Source organism: Macaca nemestrina, chromosome 17 (genome assembly GCF_043159975.1).
Source record: "Macaca nemestrina isolate mMacNem1 chromosome 17, mMacNem.hap1, whole genome shotgun sequence".
NCBI classification, from domain to species: domain Eukaryota; kingdom Metazoa; phylum Chordata; class Mammalia; order Primates; family Cercopithecidae; genus Macaca; species Macaca nemestrina.
Genome location: NC_092141.1, coordinates 62,200,467 through 62,220,223, shown reverse-complemented (window position 1 = coordinate 62,220,223; position 19,757 = coordinate 62,200,467). Strand labels below are relative to the sequence as shown.

At 57.3% G+C, this 19,757-nt stretch overlaps 2 protein-coding genes and 1 pseudogene across 6 annotated transcripts; 2 read left to right on the top strand and 1 right to left on the bottom strand.

Annotated features, from left to right (window-relative positions):
• The first annotated feature begins 1,736 nt into the window (after nucleotides 1-1,736).
• Nucleotides 1,737-15,876, top strand: LOC105472274 (polycomb group ring finger 2). Of its 5 annotated transcripts, none has more exons than XM_011725361.3 (10): nucleotides 1,737-1,878; nucleotides 9,311-9,462; nucleotides 10,071-10,167; nucleotides 10,503-10,558; nucleotides 10,642-10,692; nucleotides 10,899-11,007; nucleotides 11,163-11,217; nucleotides 11,310-11,405; nucleotides 13,614-13,694; nucleotides 14,176-15,876. In XM_011725361.3, exons 2-10 carry the CDS (start codon nucleotides 9,351-9,353, stop codon nucleotides 14,551-14,553), a joined length of 1,035 nt encoding a protein of 344 aa, XP_011723663.1. In that variant the 5' UTR covers nucleotides 1,737-1,878; nucleotides 9,311-9,350; the 3' UTR covers nucleotides 14,554-15,876. The 5 variants fall into 5 exon arrangements, with proteins under 5 accessions (XP_011723663.1, XP_070939147.1, XP_070939144.1 ...); XM_071083046.1 differs by lacking the exon at nucleotides 1,737-1,878 and adding an exon at nucleotides 1,988-2,196; XM_071083043.1 differs by lacking the exon at nucleotides 1,737-1,878 and adding an exon at nucleotides 2,563-3,607.
• Nucleotides 15,877-16,072: 196 nt separating this feature from the next.
• On the bottom strand, nucleotides 16,073-19,511 carry LOC105472276 (CDGSH iron sulfur domain 3). The gene is made up of 4 exons (XM_011725364.3): nucleotides 19,377-19,511; nucleotides 18,997-19,032; nucleotides 18,334-18,453; nucleotides 16,073-16,491 (listed from the first exon to the last, which is right to left on the bottom strand). Exons 1-4 carry the CDS (start codon nucleotides 19,422-19,424, stop codon nucleotides 16,312-16,314), a joined length of 384 nt encoding a protein of 127 aa, XP_011723666.1. The 5' UTR covers nucleotides 19,425-19,511; the 3' UTR covers nucleotides 16,073-16,311.
• LOC112424986 (5S ribosomal RNA) lies at nucleotides 17,859-17,977 on the top strand (annotated as a pseudogene).
• Nucleotides 19,512-19,757: the final 246 nt, after the last annotated feature.

The following is a 19,757-nucleotide window of genomic DNA, read 5'->3' as shown; positions in this document are numbered from 1 at the left end:
GCCAGAGAGGGGCGGCTGCCTGGGAGTCCCTGCCGCGCTCCCCTTCCGGCAGAGCGAATGGATGCGCGTTTTCCCTGGCAGAGTCCAGGACGCCGGCGACACATTTGCCCTGGGAACAGTGGGCGGGTCCCCTTTCCTCCGGGGCCGGTGAACTCGCCTCTTCGCCTGCAGGCTTGGGAGGAGGTGACCGGATCTTCCCTTGGCCCTTCTCCCGCCGGTTCTCGGACCACTCCCTCTGGAAGGAAGTCTCTCCGCCCTTCCTCTTCCTCCCCGCCCCCGTCCCGCTGTTGTGGCTGCAGGCTCAAGCTGGGGTCACTCGGCGGCCAGAGGGCGAAAGCATTCAGCCGGGGCCCCCAGTTTCGGGGCTGCCTTGGCTGCAAGCAGCGAGGCAAGAAGAGGCAGGCGCTCCAAAACTGGGCGAAGATTCCTTTCCCAATTTCTAACTCGAGCCTCCCACCGTCAGTGCGCTTAATGGCGCTACCGGCCGGATGGATAATCAAGCTCTCTGGAGGGACAGACGCGGCCGCCATCCCTAATAAATCGTGAATAACGAATGAGCGAATCGACTGTCCTCATGAGGCCCGCGGGCGTCCAGTAACGCAGTATCGATTCGCTTCCCCGGCGCCGGCCTCACCGCTCCTCCCGGCGTTTCCAAGCCTCCCTCCTCGTTCTCTCCCTCCAGCCGGAGCCACTGAGGACCGGAGCCCCAGCACCAGGTGGAGCCGGGGCGCCGGTGGGAGTCGAGCCCAGCCGTCTTGGCGCTTGCCCGACTCTCCCGCCCGCGCCGAGGGAGGCGCACAGGCAGCGCGCAGCGCAGGGCGCGAGCGAAAAATGCGGGAATCGGCGCCAGGCAGGAGAAAAGGCGCGGGCCCACCTTCCAGCCCGGCGCCTCGTTTCCTAGTCCAGTGTGGCCTCTCGCTTTCGGCCGGATTGTGTCCCAGGCCCGGAGCCTGAGTTACCGTCCTCAGCAGGCCTCCATTCTTCTCTGCCCGAGCACGCCGGGGGCGCAGCCTCCGCCAGAGCGACCCGAGCCCCCGGCGGCGAGACCCCTCACCCGGCCTCACTCCGCACCTCCACTCCCCTCTCGCGATTGCTCCCTGCCAGGCGCCCAGGCTGGATCCTGGTGCGCCGCTTTTCGGGGCCAGCGCCCCTGCCGCCGAGGGGGCAAAGAGAGCGGGGAGGACACGCTCCCCCTCCCAGATGCAGTTATTAATTTTAAGGCAGTGTCACTTGGAGTGAATGAAAATCGCTCGGACGCGTGGCTGAAGCGTCGCGTCCTCCGCCGGAGCCCCGCGCCCTTTGCCCTAGGCCAGGACGTGGGGGACCGCGGGCCACCTTTCAGCCCAGTCCCCATTTCACCATTTTCCAGGCGCCCCAGCTATGGGTGGGCATCACAGGGTCAGTGGGGGGAACCCATATTTTGAGGGGAGGGGGATGACTGCGGAAGGTAACAGAAGAGAATCCATCCTCCGGGGTCGGGGGGGCCGCGTGGGAAGGGAGGGGTCTCGTCCTGGCTGGGGGCCCGGCACCCGGTGGCTGGGAGCGGCCGCGCCAGCCTCCCCCTCCTCTTCCCCTCTCTGCCAGCATCCTGAAGGAATGAGGTCACGTGGGTGAGTGGTGGGCGGGACCTACTCTTGTCTGGAGGAAAAAAGCCATTTTGTCTCCCCCCTAACACTCCGGTCCCTCCCCTCCCCCCTCGGTCCCCTCCCCTCCCCTCTCTCCCTCCCACCCCAAGCCGCTTTCACAAACTCCTTTCTTACCGTAGGTTTCTCCCCTCCCGCCGCCCGGGCGAGCGACACGGCTGCGGCCCCCCTCCCCTCCCTTCCCTCCCTCCCTCCCATCCCCCCCTCCCCGAGACCCACCGGACCCCAAACCCAGGTAAGTGAAGCAGACTCCCCCTTCCTTTCCCTCTCCTGGCCTGTAACCCTCTGGGGATTGGAATGGGGGGCCGGCGGTTCTTTGCAAGCCCGGGTGGGAGGGGGAGGCTCTGAGCCGATCCTGCCCTCGCACCCCCCGCTCCTCGTCAGCCCCTAGCCCAGCTTGCCCCGTCCGCCTTTCTTTCTCCCTTTTTTCTGTCCCTTTTTCCCTTTCCTCTCTTCCAAGATGGCCGAAACGGGCTCCCCCTCTTAACGATTTGGCATCTCCCTCGACCACCACCTCTTTGTGCAGCAGCCCCCGGGCAGACCCTGTTCCGAGGTAGCGAGGGGGAAGGTCCAGGGCAGCCGGGAGGGCTTGCGGGCTGCGCGCTGGGTTGGGTCGCCGCTCCCCACGAGCCAAAACCGCCCCTTGCTCTGCCCTATCTGCCCCCTTTTCCGTCTGGGCAGGGGACCCTCTCCCATGGGCACTGGGGCGTTGTGGACGCGCAGGGACTTGGGGGCCGGCAGAAGGGGATGTGCTTTGGGGCGGCCGCGAGGCCGGGGGAGGGCGCCCTTCCCCGCCCGGGCCCGGGTCCTCTCGGGCACCTCCCCCAGCCGGTCCCCGCTCCCCGTCCCGGCGCCGGCGCCCCGCCCCCTCCCTGAACCACCTCAGCAAAGCCTCCCTCCCGAACACCCCTCCCGCGGCCCCGCGGAAAGTTTGGCTCTTGGGAAGGTGGGAGCGGCTACCCGGTAACTGGGGTTCCTGATCCTTGGACATGGGCCCCTGGGGAAGCCCGGGCAGAGAGGGTAGAATGGGGATGGAGGGAAATTTATCGCAATATTTCCCATCGCCATCGGAAGCAGGGGGATCCGCTAAACTGGCCCCCATTCCCCTGGGACGCCCAGCCACCCCACCCTCCGCACGCCCTCCTGCTGCTAGCTCTGAGGGCGTGGGACCCCCGGGCAAGCAGACACCCACTGCCTGTCTCCACGGTGGGCCCGGGCATGTCCCTCGCCCTCCCCCACTGCCCGTCTGCCCGTAATCGCTCCGGTTGGCTTGAGGTGGGAGGAGGCGACCTGGAGGCGGGTTAATTTGCCAGTGAATATTGTGGAAGTGTTACCCAGCGCTTCCCAAGATCTTTGTCCCTCAGTGTCCCCCACGCTTCCTCAGGCTCCCCAGAGCTCTCTGTGTCGAGGGGAGGGCTGTCTCCTGGTTGTCCCCTCCCCGCTCTGTTCTGATGCCTCTTCCTCTGGGACCTCTGGCAGTTTCTGTTCCTGAAACTCCTTAATTTCTCTCCTCCCTCCCCCTCCACTCTGGTCCAAGGTGTTATTACTTGGAGCATAAAGCCAGCCCTGTTGCAGCTTTTTGGTGGGAAGGTTTTCCCACGAGCTCCTCTGGTTGGGGGTTGGGGGATTGAGGCTTTAGAACTGTCTTTGGAATGAAGCAGGAAACCGACCCCAGGATCCAGACCGTGTGTAGCTGGGTAGGGTTCAAGTTGAAGTCTTGGGGGTTGGGCAGGAAGGGGGACTCTGCTGCCCCTGGCCTTGCCTGGGAGATCTTGGTTGATGGAGCTGTTGTCATGGGAATGGAGAGAGCCGGAACAGGAAGAGGGTACAGCTTTGTGCAGGTCAGATGCCCACTGAAGCCCTTCAGCCTCTGGTCCCCAGAGCTGACATTGGAAGCTGAACTGCCTTTGTTACTGGAAGACTTACATTATAATTTACCCTGGGTGGACCGGGGCGTACAAAAGGTTAGTGTGTGTTTGCAGAGTCTGGTTCCAGGCAGGGATGTTAGGCTGTGTGCTTCTAGGTTGGGGGTGGATGTGGATGGCTCCTGCATCTAGTGAGGATGGGCCTGGCTCTGGTCTGGCTGTGATTGTGTGTGTATGTGTGTGTGTCGGGGGTGGGGGTCGTGTCATGTCTATCTGGCCTTGTGTGTATTGAGTGTGAGAGGTGGAGGGGGGTGTGTCTGGCTGTATGTGTATCTGGCAATGTGTATATTTTGGGGTTTTGCCTGTTTGATCTTAGGGAGTTGAGAGGAGAGGGAGGAAGGGAGGGTTGAGTAAGCCCAGCTTCAGGAGGCCCTTTTCAATGCATGGTGGGGACAGGGGAGCAGATCTTTGTGTCATTGTCAAGGATTGGGGAAAGTTGGGAGGTTCACAGTGTCCCTAGGCAGACCCTCACGGCCCCAAACACAAATACAAGGGGCTTGCGCAGTTGGACCGATGAAGCTGGGAGAGAAACAGAGTCAGAAAACCCGGGGTCTGAGTCTTGATGCTGTACTCTGGCTGGCTGGCTGTGCTTCTCTGCAGCCTCTGTTTCCCCATGTGTACCATGGAAGTGGGGTAAGGTGATTAACAGGTGCCTCTTCTTCCTGCCTCAAGGCAGGAGTCCATGCTGATGGTCATGTTTGGGCCAGACTGACTCCCTCCTAGATGGTGGCCCACTGAGTGGTCTTCCCGCCACTCCAGGGAGCTGCCCTTCTTCCCTCCCACCTGCTGGGATGAAGCCAGGCATTACTGCTTTAGATGAGTGAGGAGCCTGGCCAGGTGCCAGGATGTTAAAAGCACTGGGGTGGGAGTCAGGCACTTTCTTGTTGCAGGACTGTCACTGCTTTGCTTTGTGACCTTTGACAAGTCACATCTGAGTGTGCTCATCTGTAAAATGAAAGGATTGAACAGGTGCTTCTTTTTTTTTTTTTTTTTTTTTTTTGAGATGGAGTCTCACTCTGTCACCCAGCCTGGAGTGCAATGGCATGATCTCCACTCACTGCAACCTCCACCTCCCAGGTTCAAGCAATTATCTGGCTCATCCTCCTGAGTAGGTGGGATTACAGGCACCTGCCACCATGCTCAGCTAATTTTTGTATTTTTCGTTTGTTCGTTTGTTTGTTTGTTTGTTTGAGACAGAGTCTCGCTCTGTTGCCCAGGCTGTAGTGCAGTGGCGCGGTCTCGGCTCACTGCAACCTCCGCCTCCTGGGTTCAAGCGATTCTCCTGCCTCAGCCTCCCGAGTAGCTGGGACTACAGGCGGGTGCCACCACACCCAACTAATGTTTTGTATTTTTAGTAGAGACGGGGTTTCACCATGTTAGCCAGGATGGTCTCAATCTCCTGACCTCATGATCCACCCGCCTGGGCCTCCCAAAGTGTTGGGATTACAGGCGTGAGCCACTGTGCCCGGCCTAGTTTTTGTATTTAGTAGAGATGGGGTTTCACTATCTTTGCCAGCCTGGTCTTGAACTCCTGACCTCATGATCCAGCCACCTTGGCCTCCCAAAGTGTTGAGATTACAGGTGTGAGCCACCGCGCCCAGCCAAACAAGGTGCTTTCTAAGAGCCCTTTCACCTCTGCAGTTCTAGACATCTGGATGTGACCTTGAGTGACTTTTCCTAAGACCTGGAGACATTCTAGTGAGGGAGTGGGGCTGATTTCATTTGAAGGCAGGCAGAGCAGAGAGAGCTATGGCATCGGAGAAGCACAGGGGCCTTGGCTGGGAGACCCACTGTTTCCACAGGGGACCATGAAGAAGTGAGAGAGGCCTAAATTGCAGGGTGGATTCCAGAAAGACACTGGTTAAAATGGAGAGATGGGTCTGGGTGCGGTGGCTCATGCCTGTAATCCCAGCAGTTTGTGAGGCCAAGGCAGGCAGATCACTTGAGGCCAGGAGTTGGAGGCCAGCCTGGCCAACATGGTGAAACCCTGTCTCTACTAAAAATAAAAAAATAAGCCAGGTGTGGTGGTGGGAGCCTGTATTCCCAGGTACTTGGGAGGTTGAGGCAGGAGAATCGCTTCAATCCAGGAGGCAGTGGTTGCAGTGAGCTGAGATCTCACCACTGCCCTCCAGCCTGGGAGACAGAGCGAGACTCCATCTCAAAAAAAAAGAGAGAGGGAGAGATGGTGGTGTTTTCTTAGCAGAGGTCTTTAAGGATTGGGAAAGACAAGTGCCAGGCTTGAATGGCAAGGAGGGGTCGGGGTTGGATGCTGGGTGCTGAGCAGGCTCCTTTCTTGCCACAGTAGCAATAGCCAGACCCAAGGCCTCAGGGCCCAGAACGAGGGCCGCCTAAGGGTCACACACACCCTTGCAAAGACAATGGCAGAAGATACTGAAGGGCGTGGCTTCTGCTTGGGGAAAAGTGGTGGTAGAGGTGGAGACACTGCTCAAGTCCAGGGAGAGGGTGGACACACAGTTGGGACTGACCTGTTAAAGCCCCTGAGCTCTGCAGAGGCCACTTCCAAAGGCGCTTGGCCTCCCCTTTCTGTTTCTTGGGATCTGTGTCTCCCACTCTTTCTCCCTCAAGTTCTTCCCATCTCCCAGCCTCTTCCTCAAAGTAATGACAGCTGGATTTCCAGCCACCCATCACCCCTTTTCCCTCACCTTCCCACAGCACACCAGCCAGTGCAGCGGGGGAGGAACTGGGTGTCAGGAATTCGGGGCCTGGGGCCTCCTGGGGTGGGGAGATGGGGAGAGGGTGCTCTAGGGAGACAGAGCTCCTGTTTACATTGCTCTTGGCACCTGCTGGCAGGGACCTGCAGGTAACCATGGCAATCAGGTGAGGAGCCAATCAGTGCTTCTCCCCACCCCCAGCCCCAGAGGTAACAGTCAGAACCTGTGGGGATGGAGTGGGGGGAGCAGGGATTGTAGCAAGGGGCTTATTTTCTTAAACTGGAGAAGGAGCAGTGTTTCATTCAGTCAGCAGCGCCTTGGGCCTCGGTCTAGAAAGGGTCCTGAGGAATAGGCTGGGGCTGAATTCTCAGAAATGCTCAGGGAAATGATTGGGTGAGGGGCACAGCCATTCGCAGTGTGGGGCTCCTGGCTGTGGGGTCCTTAAGAGCAAGTGTCAGCCGGGTGTGTTGGCTCACACCTGTAATCCCAACACTTTGGGAGGCGAGACAGGCGGATCACTTGAAGCCAGGAGTTCAAGACCAGGCTAACCGACATGGCGAAACCCCATCTCTGTTTATAAAAAAATATATATATATACAAAAATTAGCCAGGTGTGGTGGCATACGCCTGTAATTCCAGAAGGCGGAGGCATGAGAATCACTTGAACCCGGGAAGTGAAGGCTGCAGTGAGCCAAGATCACACCACTGTACTTCAGCCTGGGCAACGGAGCAAGACTGTCTCAAAAAAAAAAAAAAAAAAAAGAGCAAGTGTCTGTTCTGAAAATACAGAGAGTGTGTGAATGAGGTGGCTTGGGCGGTGTGAAGTGTGCGGAGCCTATGTGTTTACGAGTATGTGTGTGTACACGTGCACATGTATATGAGGGTGAACGGGAGAAAGATGAGGGCATGCGACAGAGACCCCAGGCGTTATCAGAGCTCAGCATCAGCATGTTTGTTGGTGGCTTTGCACACACACATAGATGCATCTGGACACACACATGACCGACAGGCAGGCACAGGAAGTACCTTTCTTTGGAGGCCCAGATGGCACGTACACATGATGGATATTACACACGCACAGAGAGACAGCCACTTGGATTGTTCTCTCCTCTGGATGGTTGTAATAATATTTGGGCATCTTGCCAGGGACAGGGTTACTATGGAAACGACCAAACAGTGGAGTAGCCAGCAGCTTTCTGCGTAATTGCAAAGGGGGGACCCATGCAGGGAGGGCTGGCCGAGGCCACTCTGCGTGGGGTGGGAACCCCTCTCCCTTCTCAGATCCCTGGGGCCGCATCCTCTCTGCCGTGTCTCTGGGCTTGCCGTGGGACTGGCTTGTTCCCCTCTGTCTGCCCTGTAACCTGGTGTCTCTCCCACATGTGGCCTTTGTGTCTCTGCATCTCTGTCTCTGGCCAGGTTCCCTGAGCCTCTGTTGGCTGGCTGGGTCCTGGCCAGACTCATCCTGGGGTCTCTATAGAAACTGCTGATCCCGGCTGTGAATTTCTTGTCCTAGAAAACTCAGTGTGGTGGCTTTAGAAATCTTTCTGGAAAGGAGAGAAGGGTGTGCGTATGTTGTAAAGGAGCTGTTGGGGCTTGGCCTCTTCCCAAGCCCCACCCTTGGGCTTTTACTCTGGGAAAGAGGAGGGAGGGGCTGTCCCTTCCAGGTGCAGGTTTGGTTTGATTTCTTTACCAAGAAGGAAGCACAGTGGCCAATCCAGAGCTGGACTTTTCACCTCTCCGGACCCTGCCTGGGCCTGGCTGGTGTCGGGCAGGCGGTCTGGGCACAGAGCACTTTCTGCCCAGCTTTGGCAGGCATCTGTGAGAGCCGGTGGTTTGTCACTGGACAGCCTGTGAACAGGTGGCAGAGGCGTCACCAGGGCAGGAGACAGCGGGAGAGTAACAGTGACCATGTGGGGGGAATTCCTGCAGTGTGCATGAAAGGGAGGTTCCTGGACCCTGTGTGCTTGTGGGCAGGGAGCACTCATGCAGGGGGCTGTCCATCAGGGGCACTGGGAGGGATTCCTGTGGCAGGGGTATAGCCTTTTTGCCTAAACTCTTTGAGTCCAGGGCTAGGGCTGGAGCTGTGCATTCCCAGCTTCAGGCATGTAAGGACCCTCTCTGTTCCCTGCCTGAGTCCCAGGCCTGGAAGCCAAATGGTCAGCGTATGGTGGATTTTCTGGGAGCAGCCTATATTTGGCAGACTTTAGAGGAGGGAGGTGCTCCAAAGCCTAGGCTGGATGCGGAGCCAGAAGCACAAGGGATGGCTGTGGCCTTCTAACTTAGGGCAGCCTGTGCCATGGTGCTTCCAGGGAAGCCTTCTTGGAGGAGGAGTGAATGGACGGAGTAGATAGGAGGCTGGGATCAAGTCTGAGGCCCTGCACCTGGGTGGAGGGGTTGAGGGAGTGAGGATAACTTATTTTTCCCTTCTTCTGTTCCTTGAAGTTTCAGGCCAGTGGCTGATTTATCTGAGTTTCCTCCTAGTTCCTAGGATGCTTTAAATGTGGACCATGTGAGTGAATACGGATTGGGATTGGGGAGTTTTGTTTTTGTTTTTATTTTTTTAGACAGAGTCTCGCTCTGTCGCCCAGGCTTGAGTGCAGTGGCATAATCACGGCTCACTGCAGCCTCAACCACTCAGGCTCAAGGGATCATGTGAGGCAGGAGGATCCTCCTGCTGTGGCCTCCCAAAATGCTGGGATTACAGACATGAGCCACTGCACCCGGCCTGGGATAGGAGAGAGTTTAAAAAGCCCTCTTCTCTTCCATTTTCCTGCCTTTTTTTTTTTGGAAACGGAGTCTCGCTCTGTCGCCCAGGCTGGAGTGCTGTGGCTCAATCTCGGCTCACTGCAAGCTCAGCCTCCCGAATAGCTGGGACTACAAGCGCCCGCCAGCACCCCCGGCTAATTTTCTGTATTTTTAGTAGAGACGAGGTTTCACCGTGTTAACCAGGATGGTCTTGATCTCCTGACCTCGTGATCCGCCCGCCTCGGCCTCCCAAAGTGCTGGGATTACAGGTGTGAGCCACCACGCCCGACCAACTCTGGGTTTCTGATTCCACTTTGTTTCCCAGGGCAACGCTCCCCAGTCCCCCCACCCCCGACCCCGGAATCATGCATCGGACTACACGGATCAAAATCACAGAGCTGAACCCCCACCTCATGTGTGCCCTCTGCGGGGGGTACTTCATTGACGCCACCACTATCGTGGAGTGCCTGCATTCCTGTGAGTTGGGGGGAGGGGAGCTGCTCAGGGTGGGCAGCCTCTGTGCCCAGATTGGGGTGGGCATGGCCTGAGGAAGGTAGCACACAAACCCTTGCCCTGAAGAGCCCACGTGCCCACGTGTCTGCTGGGAATCCTCAAGTCACAGAGGGCCTACCTTGCAGGGGCAACTGGGTGCGGGGCATCAGCCCAGAAGTTCATTTCAAGGACTTGCATCTGAAATCTTAGCTCTTTCTTGAAATGACTGAAATTGTATGCCCTGAAGATGCAGACACCCCTTGTTTGTACTGTGGGCTTGGCAGCAAGGGGGTGAGACCCAGGGGCCTCTTGAACAGGCTGGCTTTTGTCCTCCACTCCATTGGGGAGCTTGGGACTGAGGGCTGACCTTCTGCGTTGTACGTGACACTGGCCTGTCTCACACAAGATCCAGCTTCCCTCAACAATGCACAGGGACAGGTGCCACACGTGCAAAACACACATCGCCACGTTGGGCCTCGGAGCAGGGACAGGGTGGAGATGAAGGGATATCTGAGTCTGAGCAGAGGGCGGGGAGGCTGGTCCTGGGATTGGAAGGCAACTCTAACTCTCCTCCCTCTCTCCACACCCCCAAGTCTGCAAAACCTGCATCGTGCGCTACCTGGAGACCAACAAATACTGCCCCATGTGTGATGTGCAGGTCCATAAAACCCGGCCGCTGCTGAGCATCAGGTAGGCTTGGCACCGCACTCCTGCCCCCGCCATCCTCTGGGTCAGCCTCCCCCATCCCTCCCGCACTCCGTGCTTCCTTCAGCCAAGGCGGCAGGTGTGGGAGAAGCACGGCGTGTGGACTTGGGCTACTCCCCTCCCTTGGGGTTGCATTTGGCTCGTCATAGGCTGAGGCATACTAGAGGGTCAAAGACCAGACCCACAGGGATCCCAATGCCTGGGCACTGGGTCTCAGAAAGGGAGTGGGTAGAGAGGTCCCATGACTGGGAGAGCAGGGTGAGGTCAGAGCAGTTCTCTGGAGAGCTCATTGCCGATACACCCTGTCCATTTTTCCCCAGGTCTGACAAAACCCTTCAAGACATTGTCTACAAATTGGTCCCTGGGCTTTTTAAAGGTATCTGCACACCATTCCTCCTCCTGCCCACCGACCCCATTTCCCAACCCATGGCCCTGTCCTCATCCGCTCCCTTCTTCCAGATGAGATGAAACGGCGGCGGGATTTCTATGCAGCGTACCCCCTGACAGAGGGTGAGTGTGCTCGCATCTGTTTGTGTGTGCATGGGCGTGCCTGGGGCCATGTAGGTGTGTAGTGTTACCAGTCACCCTCTGACCTCCTCGGCGCACACCTCCCCAGAAGGTGGCCCGGCTCACCTGGCTGAGTTCATGATCCCTGGGTCCTTGGCGGGCTCCCTTCTTCCATCCTCCACCAACCCAAGAGCTCTCTCCTTCTGCAGTCCCCAACGGCTCCAATGAGGACCGCGGCGAGGTCTTGGAGCAGGAGAAGGGGGCTCTGAGCGATGATGAGATTGTCAGCCTCTCCATCGAATTCTACGAAGGTGCCAGGCAAGTCCGGCCCAGGCTGGCCCCTTCTGGGTTCCTAGGTTGAGTCACCCCTTCTCCCACCCAGGGCCCTCTGGATGTGTCCATCGAGGGACCATCCTCCTGGGTCTCCTGGTTCTTCCTGGGTCTTCCTAGCTTCGTTCTTTCTCCATCCCCAGGGACCGGGACGAGAAGAAGGGCCCCCTGGAGAATGGGGATGGGGACAAAGAGAAAGTGAGTGCTGGGGCCTGCCCAGGACTGGAATGTGGGCTGGGAGGGAGTGGCCTGGGGTGGATCCCCTACCATGGGTGCCTGTGCCCCAACAGACAGGGGTGCGCTTCCTGCGATGCCCAGCAGCCATGACCGTCATGCATCTCGCCAAGTTTCTCCGCAACAAGATGGATGTGCCCAGCAAGTACAAGGTGGGTCCCTGGGCCTTTCAAATAATGAGTGTCTGTATATGGGTGTGTCAGACAGTCTGTGCACACCAGCCATTGGTCAGGGCTGGCTAGGTGTCACCCAAGGCTTTCGTGGTTAACTGAACCCATGTGTTAATAGAAGGGTGGTTGAAACCAAGATTGGGGGCAGTCTGGGGGTGTTGAAGTAAGTGTGCAGTAGTGCATGGGACCAAGATGGTGTGTATGTGTGCATGTTGCACACTTGGAACTGTGGCAGAGATGAGTGCAAAAACGCAGGGCCTCCTCTGGGGCTGGTTGGCTGTGGGAAGGCTAGTCTGAAATTCCAGCAGAGCTCCGGGACATGACTTTTCAAGCTTGAATGTATATGTGTCCTCTGGAGGTCTTGTTAAAATGCAGATTCTGATTTAGTAGATTCTTTTTTTTTTTTTTTTTTTTTTTTTTTTTTTGAGATGGAGTCTTGCTCTGTCACCAGGCTAGAGTGCAGTGGAGCGATCTCGGCTCACTGCAACCTCCGCCTCCCGGGTTCAAGTGATTCTCTTGCCTCAGCCTCCCAAGTAGGTGGGATTACAGGTGCCTGCCACCGCACCTGGCTAGTTTTTGTAGTTTTAGTAGAGACAGGGTTTCACCATGTTGGTCAGGCTGGTCTTGAACTCCTGACCTCGTGATTCACCCCACTTGGCCTCCCAAAGTAGTGGGATTACAGGCGTGAGCCATGGCACCCGGCCAGATTCCATATTTCTAACAAGCTCCTAGCTACTGAAGGTCCACAGATCACACTCTAGGACAGTGGATCCTAAACTGTTGCCTGTTAAATCTCACGAGTTAACTCACAACTTACCAGTTAAGTCAGAATTTCTGGGGGTAAGATGCAAGCATTGATTTTTTTGTTTTTGCTTCTTTTTTTCTTTTCCCTCTGTCACCCAGGCTGGAGTGCAGTGGCATCATCTCGGCTCACTGCAACCTCCGCCTCCTGGTTTAAAGTGATTCTTGTGCCTCAGCCTCCCAAGTAGCTGGGACTACAGGTACATGCCACCACACCTGGCTAATTTTTGTATTTTTAGTATAGACAGGGTTTCACCATGTTGGCCAGTCTGGTCTCCAACTCCTGGCCTCAAGTGACCCACCCACTTCAGCCTCCCCAAAGCTCTGGGATTACAGGTGTGAGCCACTGCACCTAGCCAGGCATTGGTGTTTTTTTGTTGTTTTCTTTTTTTTTTTGAGACAGAGTCTTGCTCTTGTTGCCCAGGCTGGAGTGCAATGGCAGGATCTTGGCTCACCGCAACCTCTGACCCCCCCAGGTTCAAGCTATTCTCCCACCTCAGCCTCCCGAGTAGCTGGGATACAGGCATATGGCACCATACCCAGCTAATTCTGTATTTTTAGCAGAGACTGGGTTTCTCCATGTTGGTCAGGCTGGTCTTGAACTCCCGACCTCAGGTGATCCGCCCGCCTCGGCCTCCCAAGCTCTGGGATTACAGGTGTGAGCCACCACACCTGGCCTAGGCATTGGTGTTTTTTGTTGTTGTTGTTGTTGTTGTTTTTTGAGACAAGACGGAATCTTGCTCTGTCACCCAGGCTGGAGTGCAGTGGAGCAATCTCGGCTCACTGCAAGCTCCACCTCCCGGGTTCACGCCATTCTCCTGCCTCAGCCTCGGGAGTAGCTGGGACTACAGGCGCCTGCCACCACGCCCGGCTAATTCTTTGTATTTTTAGTAGAGACGGGGTTTCACCATGTTAGCCAGGATGGTCTCGATCTTCTGACCTCGTGATCCGCCCGCCTTGGCCTCCCAAAGTGCTGGGATTACAGGCCTGAGCCACCGCGCCCAGCCGGCATTGGTGTTTTTTAAAGCTCCCTGGGTGATTCCATTTTGCAGCTGGGGGTGAGAGCCAGAGTTCCAGGAGATCCCCCTGAGCCTTTCGGCTCCTCTGGGAGACCTGCCAGAGATAGGAGATCCAGACAGCTGTGTGCATGGTGGGACTGGGGGCTGCTAACAATAGGGGAATCTTCTCTGGACCCCTTCCTGCCTGGTGGTCAGGAGTTGTGTTGGAACAACTCTGACAGGGAAGTCAAATCCACAGTGAAACCCCAGAGAAATGAGGGACCATCTGCAAATCCACCCTTCCCATTGCCCCGCCTCCCAGTCCCCGACATTCGCAGCCTGGAGCCCCAAGCTAGCCAGGGTCATGGTGTCTTCCGCTTCCCTCCCCCAGGTGGAGGTTCTGTACGAGGACGAGCCACTGAAGGAATACTACACCCTCATGGACATCGCCTACATCTACCCCTGGCGGCGGGTGAGCCAGCGGGTGGGGCAGGCAGGGAGCAGACTCCCGCAGGGTCTGGCATTGGTCTGTGGCCACATGGGTCACCCTTCTCTTATCAGAGACAGTCCATCCCTTGTCCCATGAGCTGTGTGTCCAGGGTGGCTTGCTACAGCAGGTCAGCCTCTGGGCCATCTCTTGCGGATGACTTTCCACTCAGGAGACAAGGCTCCTTGGGCAGATGGCATTCCCCGATTTGGGGGCAGAAATAGGTGCTGGCAGCTGCCGTGTGTTTGCCTCCCTCTCTCCTCTCTGACAGAGTCTCTGCTTAGACCTTTTGCCTCTCTGGGTCTTCGTGTGCCCTGTATCCTTGTCTCTCTCCTCTCCAAGACCCCATCCCATCCTTTTTTTCGTGTTTGCACATTGTGGGTTAAAGCTGGTGGCCCTCTAGTTGGCCTCTCTCTCCTGATACCTTCCCCTTCCCTGTCTCTCTCCTCGTCCCCTCTCCCCGCAGAACGGGCCTCTTCCTCTCAAGTACCGTGTCCAGCCAGCCTGCAAGCGGCTCACCCTAGCCACGGTGCCCACCCCCTCCGAGGGCACCAACACCAGCGGGGCATCCGAGTGTGAGTCAGTCAGCGACAAGGCTCCCAGCCCTGCCACCCTGCCAGCCACCTCCTCCTCCCTGCCCAGCCCAGCCACCCCATCCCATGGCTCTCCCAGCTCCCATGGGCCTCCAGCCACCCACCCTACCTCCCCCACTCCCCCTTCGACAGCCAGTGGGGCCACCACAGCTGCCAACGGGGGTACCTCGAACTGCCTGCAGACACCATCCTCCACCAGCAGAGGGCGCAAGATGACTGTCAACGGCGCTCCCGTGCCCCCCTTAACTTGAGGCCAGGGACCCTCTCCCTTCTTCCAGCCAAGCCTCTCCACTCCTTCCACTTTTTCGGGGCCCTTTTTTCCACCTCTTCTACTTTCCCCAGCTCTTCCCACCTTGGGGGTGGGGGGCGGGTTTTATAAATAAATCTATATATATATGTACATAGGAAAAACCAAATATACATACTTATTTTCTATGGACCAACCAGATTAATTTAAATGCCACAGGAAACAAACTTTATGTGTGTGTGTGTGTATGTGTGGAAAATGGTGTTCATTTTTGGGGGGTCTTGTGTAATTTGCTCTTTTTGGGGGTACCTGGAGATGAACTGGATGGGCCGCTGGAGGCTCAGTGAAGCTCTGCACGGTCCTCACTGTTTCCCAAGGCAGATGGTGTGTTGGGACCCCTTCAGCCCCAAAGCTTTAGGCACGATTCCAACTGGCTGCATATAGGAGTCGGTTAGAATTGTTTCTTTCCCCGTTTCTCTCCCCATCTTGGCTGCTGTCCTGCCTCTGACCAGTGGCTGCCCCCCGCATTGTTGAATGTCCAGAAATTGCTAAGAACAGTGCCTTTTACAAATGCAGTTTATCCCTGGTTCTGAGGAGCAAGTGCGGGGTGGAGGTGGCACCTGCATCACCTCCTCCTCTTGCAGTGGAAACTTTGTGCAAAGAATACATAGTTCTGCCTCTTTTTTTTTTTTTTTTTTTTCCTGTGTGTGTGGCCTTTGCATCATTTATCTTGTGGAAAAGAAGATTCAGGCCTTGAGAGGTCTCAGCCCTTGGAATTCCACTGTGGCTTTAGCATTGTGAAGCACTGCAACCCCACCGACCCTACCCTCACCTGGGAACCCTCACTAGCAGGACTGGTGGTGGAGTCTCACCTGGGGCCTAGAGTGGAAGTTGGGGTGGGTTCACCTCACACAAGCACAGACCCCAGACTTTGCCAAAGGCAGACAGCCTTCCAGTTGCCCCTCCACCCCCAGCTGAGGCCCGGTCACCTGGTCAGGACAGAGCAACTGCATCTAAAAGCACAAGACAGAAACCTGTAAGCTCTGACCCCACCCCCACCCCTTGAGAGGCCAGCAGACCACCTCCTTAGGGACAGACCCTGGCAGGTCCCTGCCCACCGAGATTTCCTCATGCGTGCATCGATCTGGGAGGATACGGGAGTCGAGACTCAAGATTCCATCACAGCCTAGGTGTGTGGGGTTGGGAGTCCCCTGATGGGCTTGTCTGTATTTGCACCTTGTCCTGTGTCTGAGGTCCTGTGACTGTACCCTCCTCTGCCCTGGGACATCTGTATCTCTTGGCTTTGTAATAAATGCTGCATACTTTCTGGAGCCTGTAGTTCTTTGGGGTAGAGGGAAGAAGGGAAGGGTGCCTCTCATCTCTGGGTTCGGACCCCATACTTAATGAATATGAACTGCCCTCTCCTGTGGCAACTGGTCAGGAGCCCCCAGCCCACAGACAGGTTGAAATCTGGAGTAGCAGGCAGCACGTGGGCCTCATAGCAATGACTACAGGACCACCAGTCTAGTTGGGCGGCTTGTTTTTGCCATCTTCCCCATCAGCAAACATTGAACCAGGGCCCACTCCCGCCTGCCCCAGACTGGAGACTTTTAGGTTATAGGGAATAATTCTTCCTTCATGAGCCAGCTGTGGGTACCAGAACTCTTTCTTAGGCTCAGCACCTGTTTCCTTTCCTACAGAAGGGGGTGCCCGTCAGAGGCCGGGAGCCAAGGCCACCTGTGGCTGGACAGCAGCAGCCACCTCAGAGTGGGGAGCCCACTTCTGCCTTCTGCACGCGCTCACTCCTGTGGGTGCCATCGCAGTACGGGGGCCTCTGAGTGGCCTTGCAGGTACAGAGTGCCACCGTGCGGGTCTCTTGGGCCTTGAACTTGAGGGGAGATAGGCCAGTGCGTTGGAAGAAGTGGGAGCCGTCACAGAAGGGCTGGTGGGGGAAAGACGGGAGTCAAAGACCTGACCCCACCTGCTGGGATGGGGCGGAGCAGGGCACACCGCAGGAGCTCAGGGGGAGTGCAGCACAGTGGTTAGGGTGCAGGCTCCAGCGTGAGACTGCCGGGGCTCACCGAGTGACCTCTCTAATCTGTAATGTGGGGGTGATAAGAGTAGAGTTGTATGAGGAAATAAAATAATGATCATGGTATGCTTTGCCTATAGTAAGTTTCTGGTAAGTATTTACAGCGGCTTTATAGCATTAGTCTCTGGGACACCCAGAGAGCCAGGACACTAATAGATGTGTGTGTGTGTGTGTGTGTGTGTGTGTGAGAATGGCTCTGAGTCTCCACTGGATCATGAAATTCATTTCCTTCCCATGTTCCTGGGTTAAAACTTCTTTGGGCTGGAGAGTACCCTGTGGTAGCAATTTTGTTTGGCTCTAGGGAATAACTGGACATGTGACAGGGAGTGAAGGTTACCGGGAGGAGGGGATGCCCATCGCAAACTGGCTGACTGGCACAGAAGTGTACTCCCCATCCCAGAAGCTGCTCGAGCAGAGACTGGTAATGGAAACAGGCCCAGAGAGGTGACATGCCTTGTTAGTTGAAGGCAGAACTGGTGCCAAGGCTTTTTTTTTTTTTTTTTTTGACAGGGTCTCACTCTGTTGCCCAGGCTGGAGTGCAGTGATCCAAACACGGCTCACTGTAGCCTCAACTTCCTGGGCTCAAGTGGTCCTCCTTCCTCAGCCTCCATTATGGCTGGGAACACAGGCCCAACTCCATGCTAGTTTTTGGTAGGGGTAGAGGCATTTGTAGAAGCGGGGTCTCAACTTTGTTGCCCAGACTGTTCTTGAACTTCTGGGCTCAAAAGATCCTCCTGCCTTGGCCTCCCAAAGTGCTGGGATTACAGGTGAGCCACCTCGCCTGTGAACCAAGGCCTCTTGACATTGGAGTTAGGGTGGGATGGAAGAGAGGTGAAAGAAGCGTGCAAATAGAAACCAGCAACTTGTCTTAGAGGGCTTGAGGTGTGTGGACCTAAGTGGGACTCAGGGACCCTGGGCTGCTGACACCATGCCACACAGCTTGAAGGAACACCAGTCAGAACTCTGCTCAGGTAGGAAAGGGGCCAGGGAGGCAAACAATCTGGGCAGGTTCCTGCTGGGATGAAAGGTTCCTGGGCAGAAGGGGAAGCAGGTGGGGCAGGCAGCGAAGCTGAGAAGACAGCAAACTGTGGCAGGCGGCCAGGACGTCCCATAAACTAAGAAGGAAGAGTTTTCTGGAAGAAGAGTGGAGAGCGGCACGGGGGAAGGCTGGGAGGCTTTGGAGGCAGGAGAGCCTGAGCAGAATCTCTTCCCAATGTGTCTATGGCCATACCACCCTGAACGTGCCCAATCTCATCTGATCTCGGAAGCTAAGCAGGGTCAGGCCTGGTTAGTACTTGGATGGAAGACCACCAGGAAATACCAGGTGCTGTAGGCTTTCGGGGTTCAAGGCCTGGGAATCTATGGCCCAGGTGCTTCCTGGAAGGAGACAGGGAAGGGCCAGGTGAGCTTCGTCATGCAGTGCACCTCTGAGAAGCAAACAGCTCCAGAAGAGGCCACTGGAAGCCTGGCCACATCAGACTGGCTGCGTGACTGAGTTTCTGTCTCTCTGGCTTCATTGCAAGAGATAGATGCAGTGAGCTTAAGGTTGCTGGTGGCACTGGCCTTTTGTCCCCAAATCCCTTGGTGTCCCTCAGGTATGTATGGGAAGACTAAAATCATCTGGGTGGGAACTCACTGGAGACACCAGGCTGTTCCCAGAGGTATCAGTAGGAAGGCAGGTAGGGGTCTCACCTGCTTCTTGCTGCGGCCACACACACACCACCTGTAGGTTTTCCCTGCCACCAGCTCCACCTTGATGGGGGTCTTCAGGGCCACCACAGACCTGGCTGGGGTTCTAGGGAACCACCGGGCCTGTGGCCAGGGAAGATGAGGGGCTCAGGGTTAGCTCAAGCCCTGGAAGCACCTTCCTGCCTGCGACCTTTCCCAGTTTCCCACTGGCCTGTGTGTGTGGCAGGTTTCCTCTACAAGAGGCTGATCTGATGCCACCCAACAAGACCGTTTCCCAGGACACCATAAGGACTGTGAGCTTTGGATGGTGAAGAGATTTCAAAGCCATGCAGGCGCTCAGGTTTCACGGTCCAACTGCCTTCCCTCAAAGGCTGGCTCCCACCTGGGTGTTAGGGAGGGCGGGCCGGGATCCTTCCAGCCTGTGGCAGGGCCACCCACACCGGGCTTGGTTCATTAGGTGCTGCTGTCCTCAGAACTGAAGACTGGCGCCCTGCCCAGTGCCCTCTGGTCTGCCCCACCTCCTGAGAGCCACAGGCTAACTCCAGGTGCCGGGAGTCTGGGGAAATAGGGCTGTACCCTCCTAGCTCCATACCCTGTCTCTGCCTTTTAGATCTCTGTGCCTGGGGGTCTTGTGTGAGGACGCGGGGGAGGATGGGGGGGACTTACCAGCCAGGAGGAGATGTCCCGCCGCGGGTTCAGGTCCTGCAAAGTAAGCAAGCATGGCAAGCATCACAAGACAGTGATTGGGAAACGGAAAAATAAAATCAGTGGAAAGGGAAGGACATGGGAGGCCATCTGGGAAGGAGGAGGTGACAGGGTTGAAGGGGCGAGGGAGGAATGAGAGGGTAAGAAAAAGGTCGCAAGAGAAGGTGTTGGCTGGGGAGGAACTGGCGCTAGGGAAAAGCCTGTGAGCTGAGGCAAGCCAGACACCGGCGGGGCGGGCCGGGGGCTCCGGGATGCTCGGTCGGGGCCGGGGCTGGAGTGGGGGCTGGCAGGGACCCAGGTGGGGTTCGGGGCGGGGGCCGGGTCGGGGCTGGGGTGCTCACCCAGGCGCCGTGCGCCGCCGGCCGCAAGATCGCCCCCACGCAGCGCATGGCCGCCTTCCGCGCCGCGCCTGTGCCCCCGCCCGCGCCGGCTCCGCCCCCGCCGGGTCACCTCCCCGCCCCCTCGGTCCCCGGCCCGCCAGGCCCCGGAAGACGCCGCAGCGTTCTGCGAGGGCTAAGGCCAGGGGCCGACGGGGTCCGGAAGCCTGGCCGCGGGGCCCGCCCAGCGGCCTCCTCGGCGCGCCGGGCGTGAGCGGTCGGCCCTGGCGCCCCCTGCCGGGCGGGTCTGGCAGCGGAACGCCCCGCGCACAGCCTCAGCGCCTGGGGCACCCGCGAGGGCACGGGACCTTCCCAGGATTCGCTGTTGCTGGCCGAGCCTCAGCC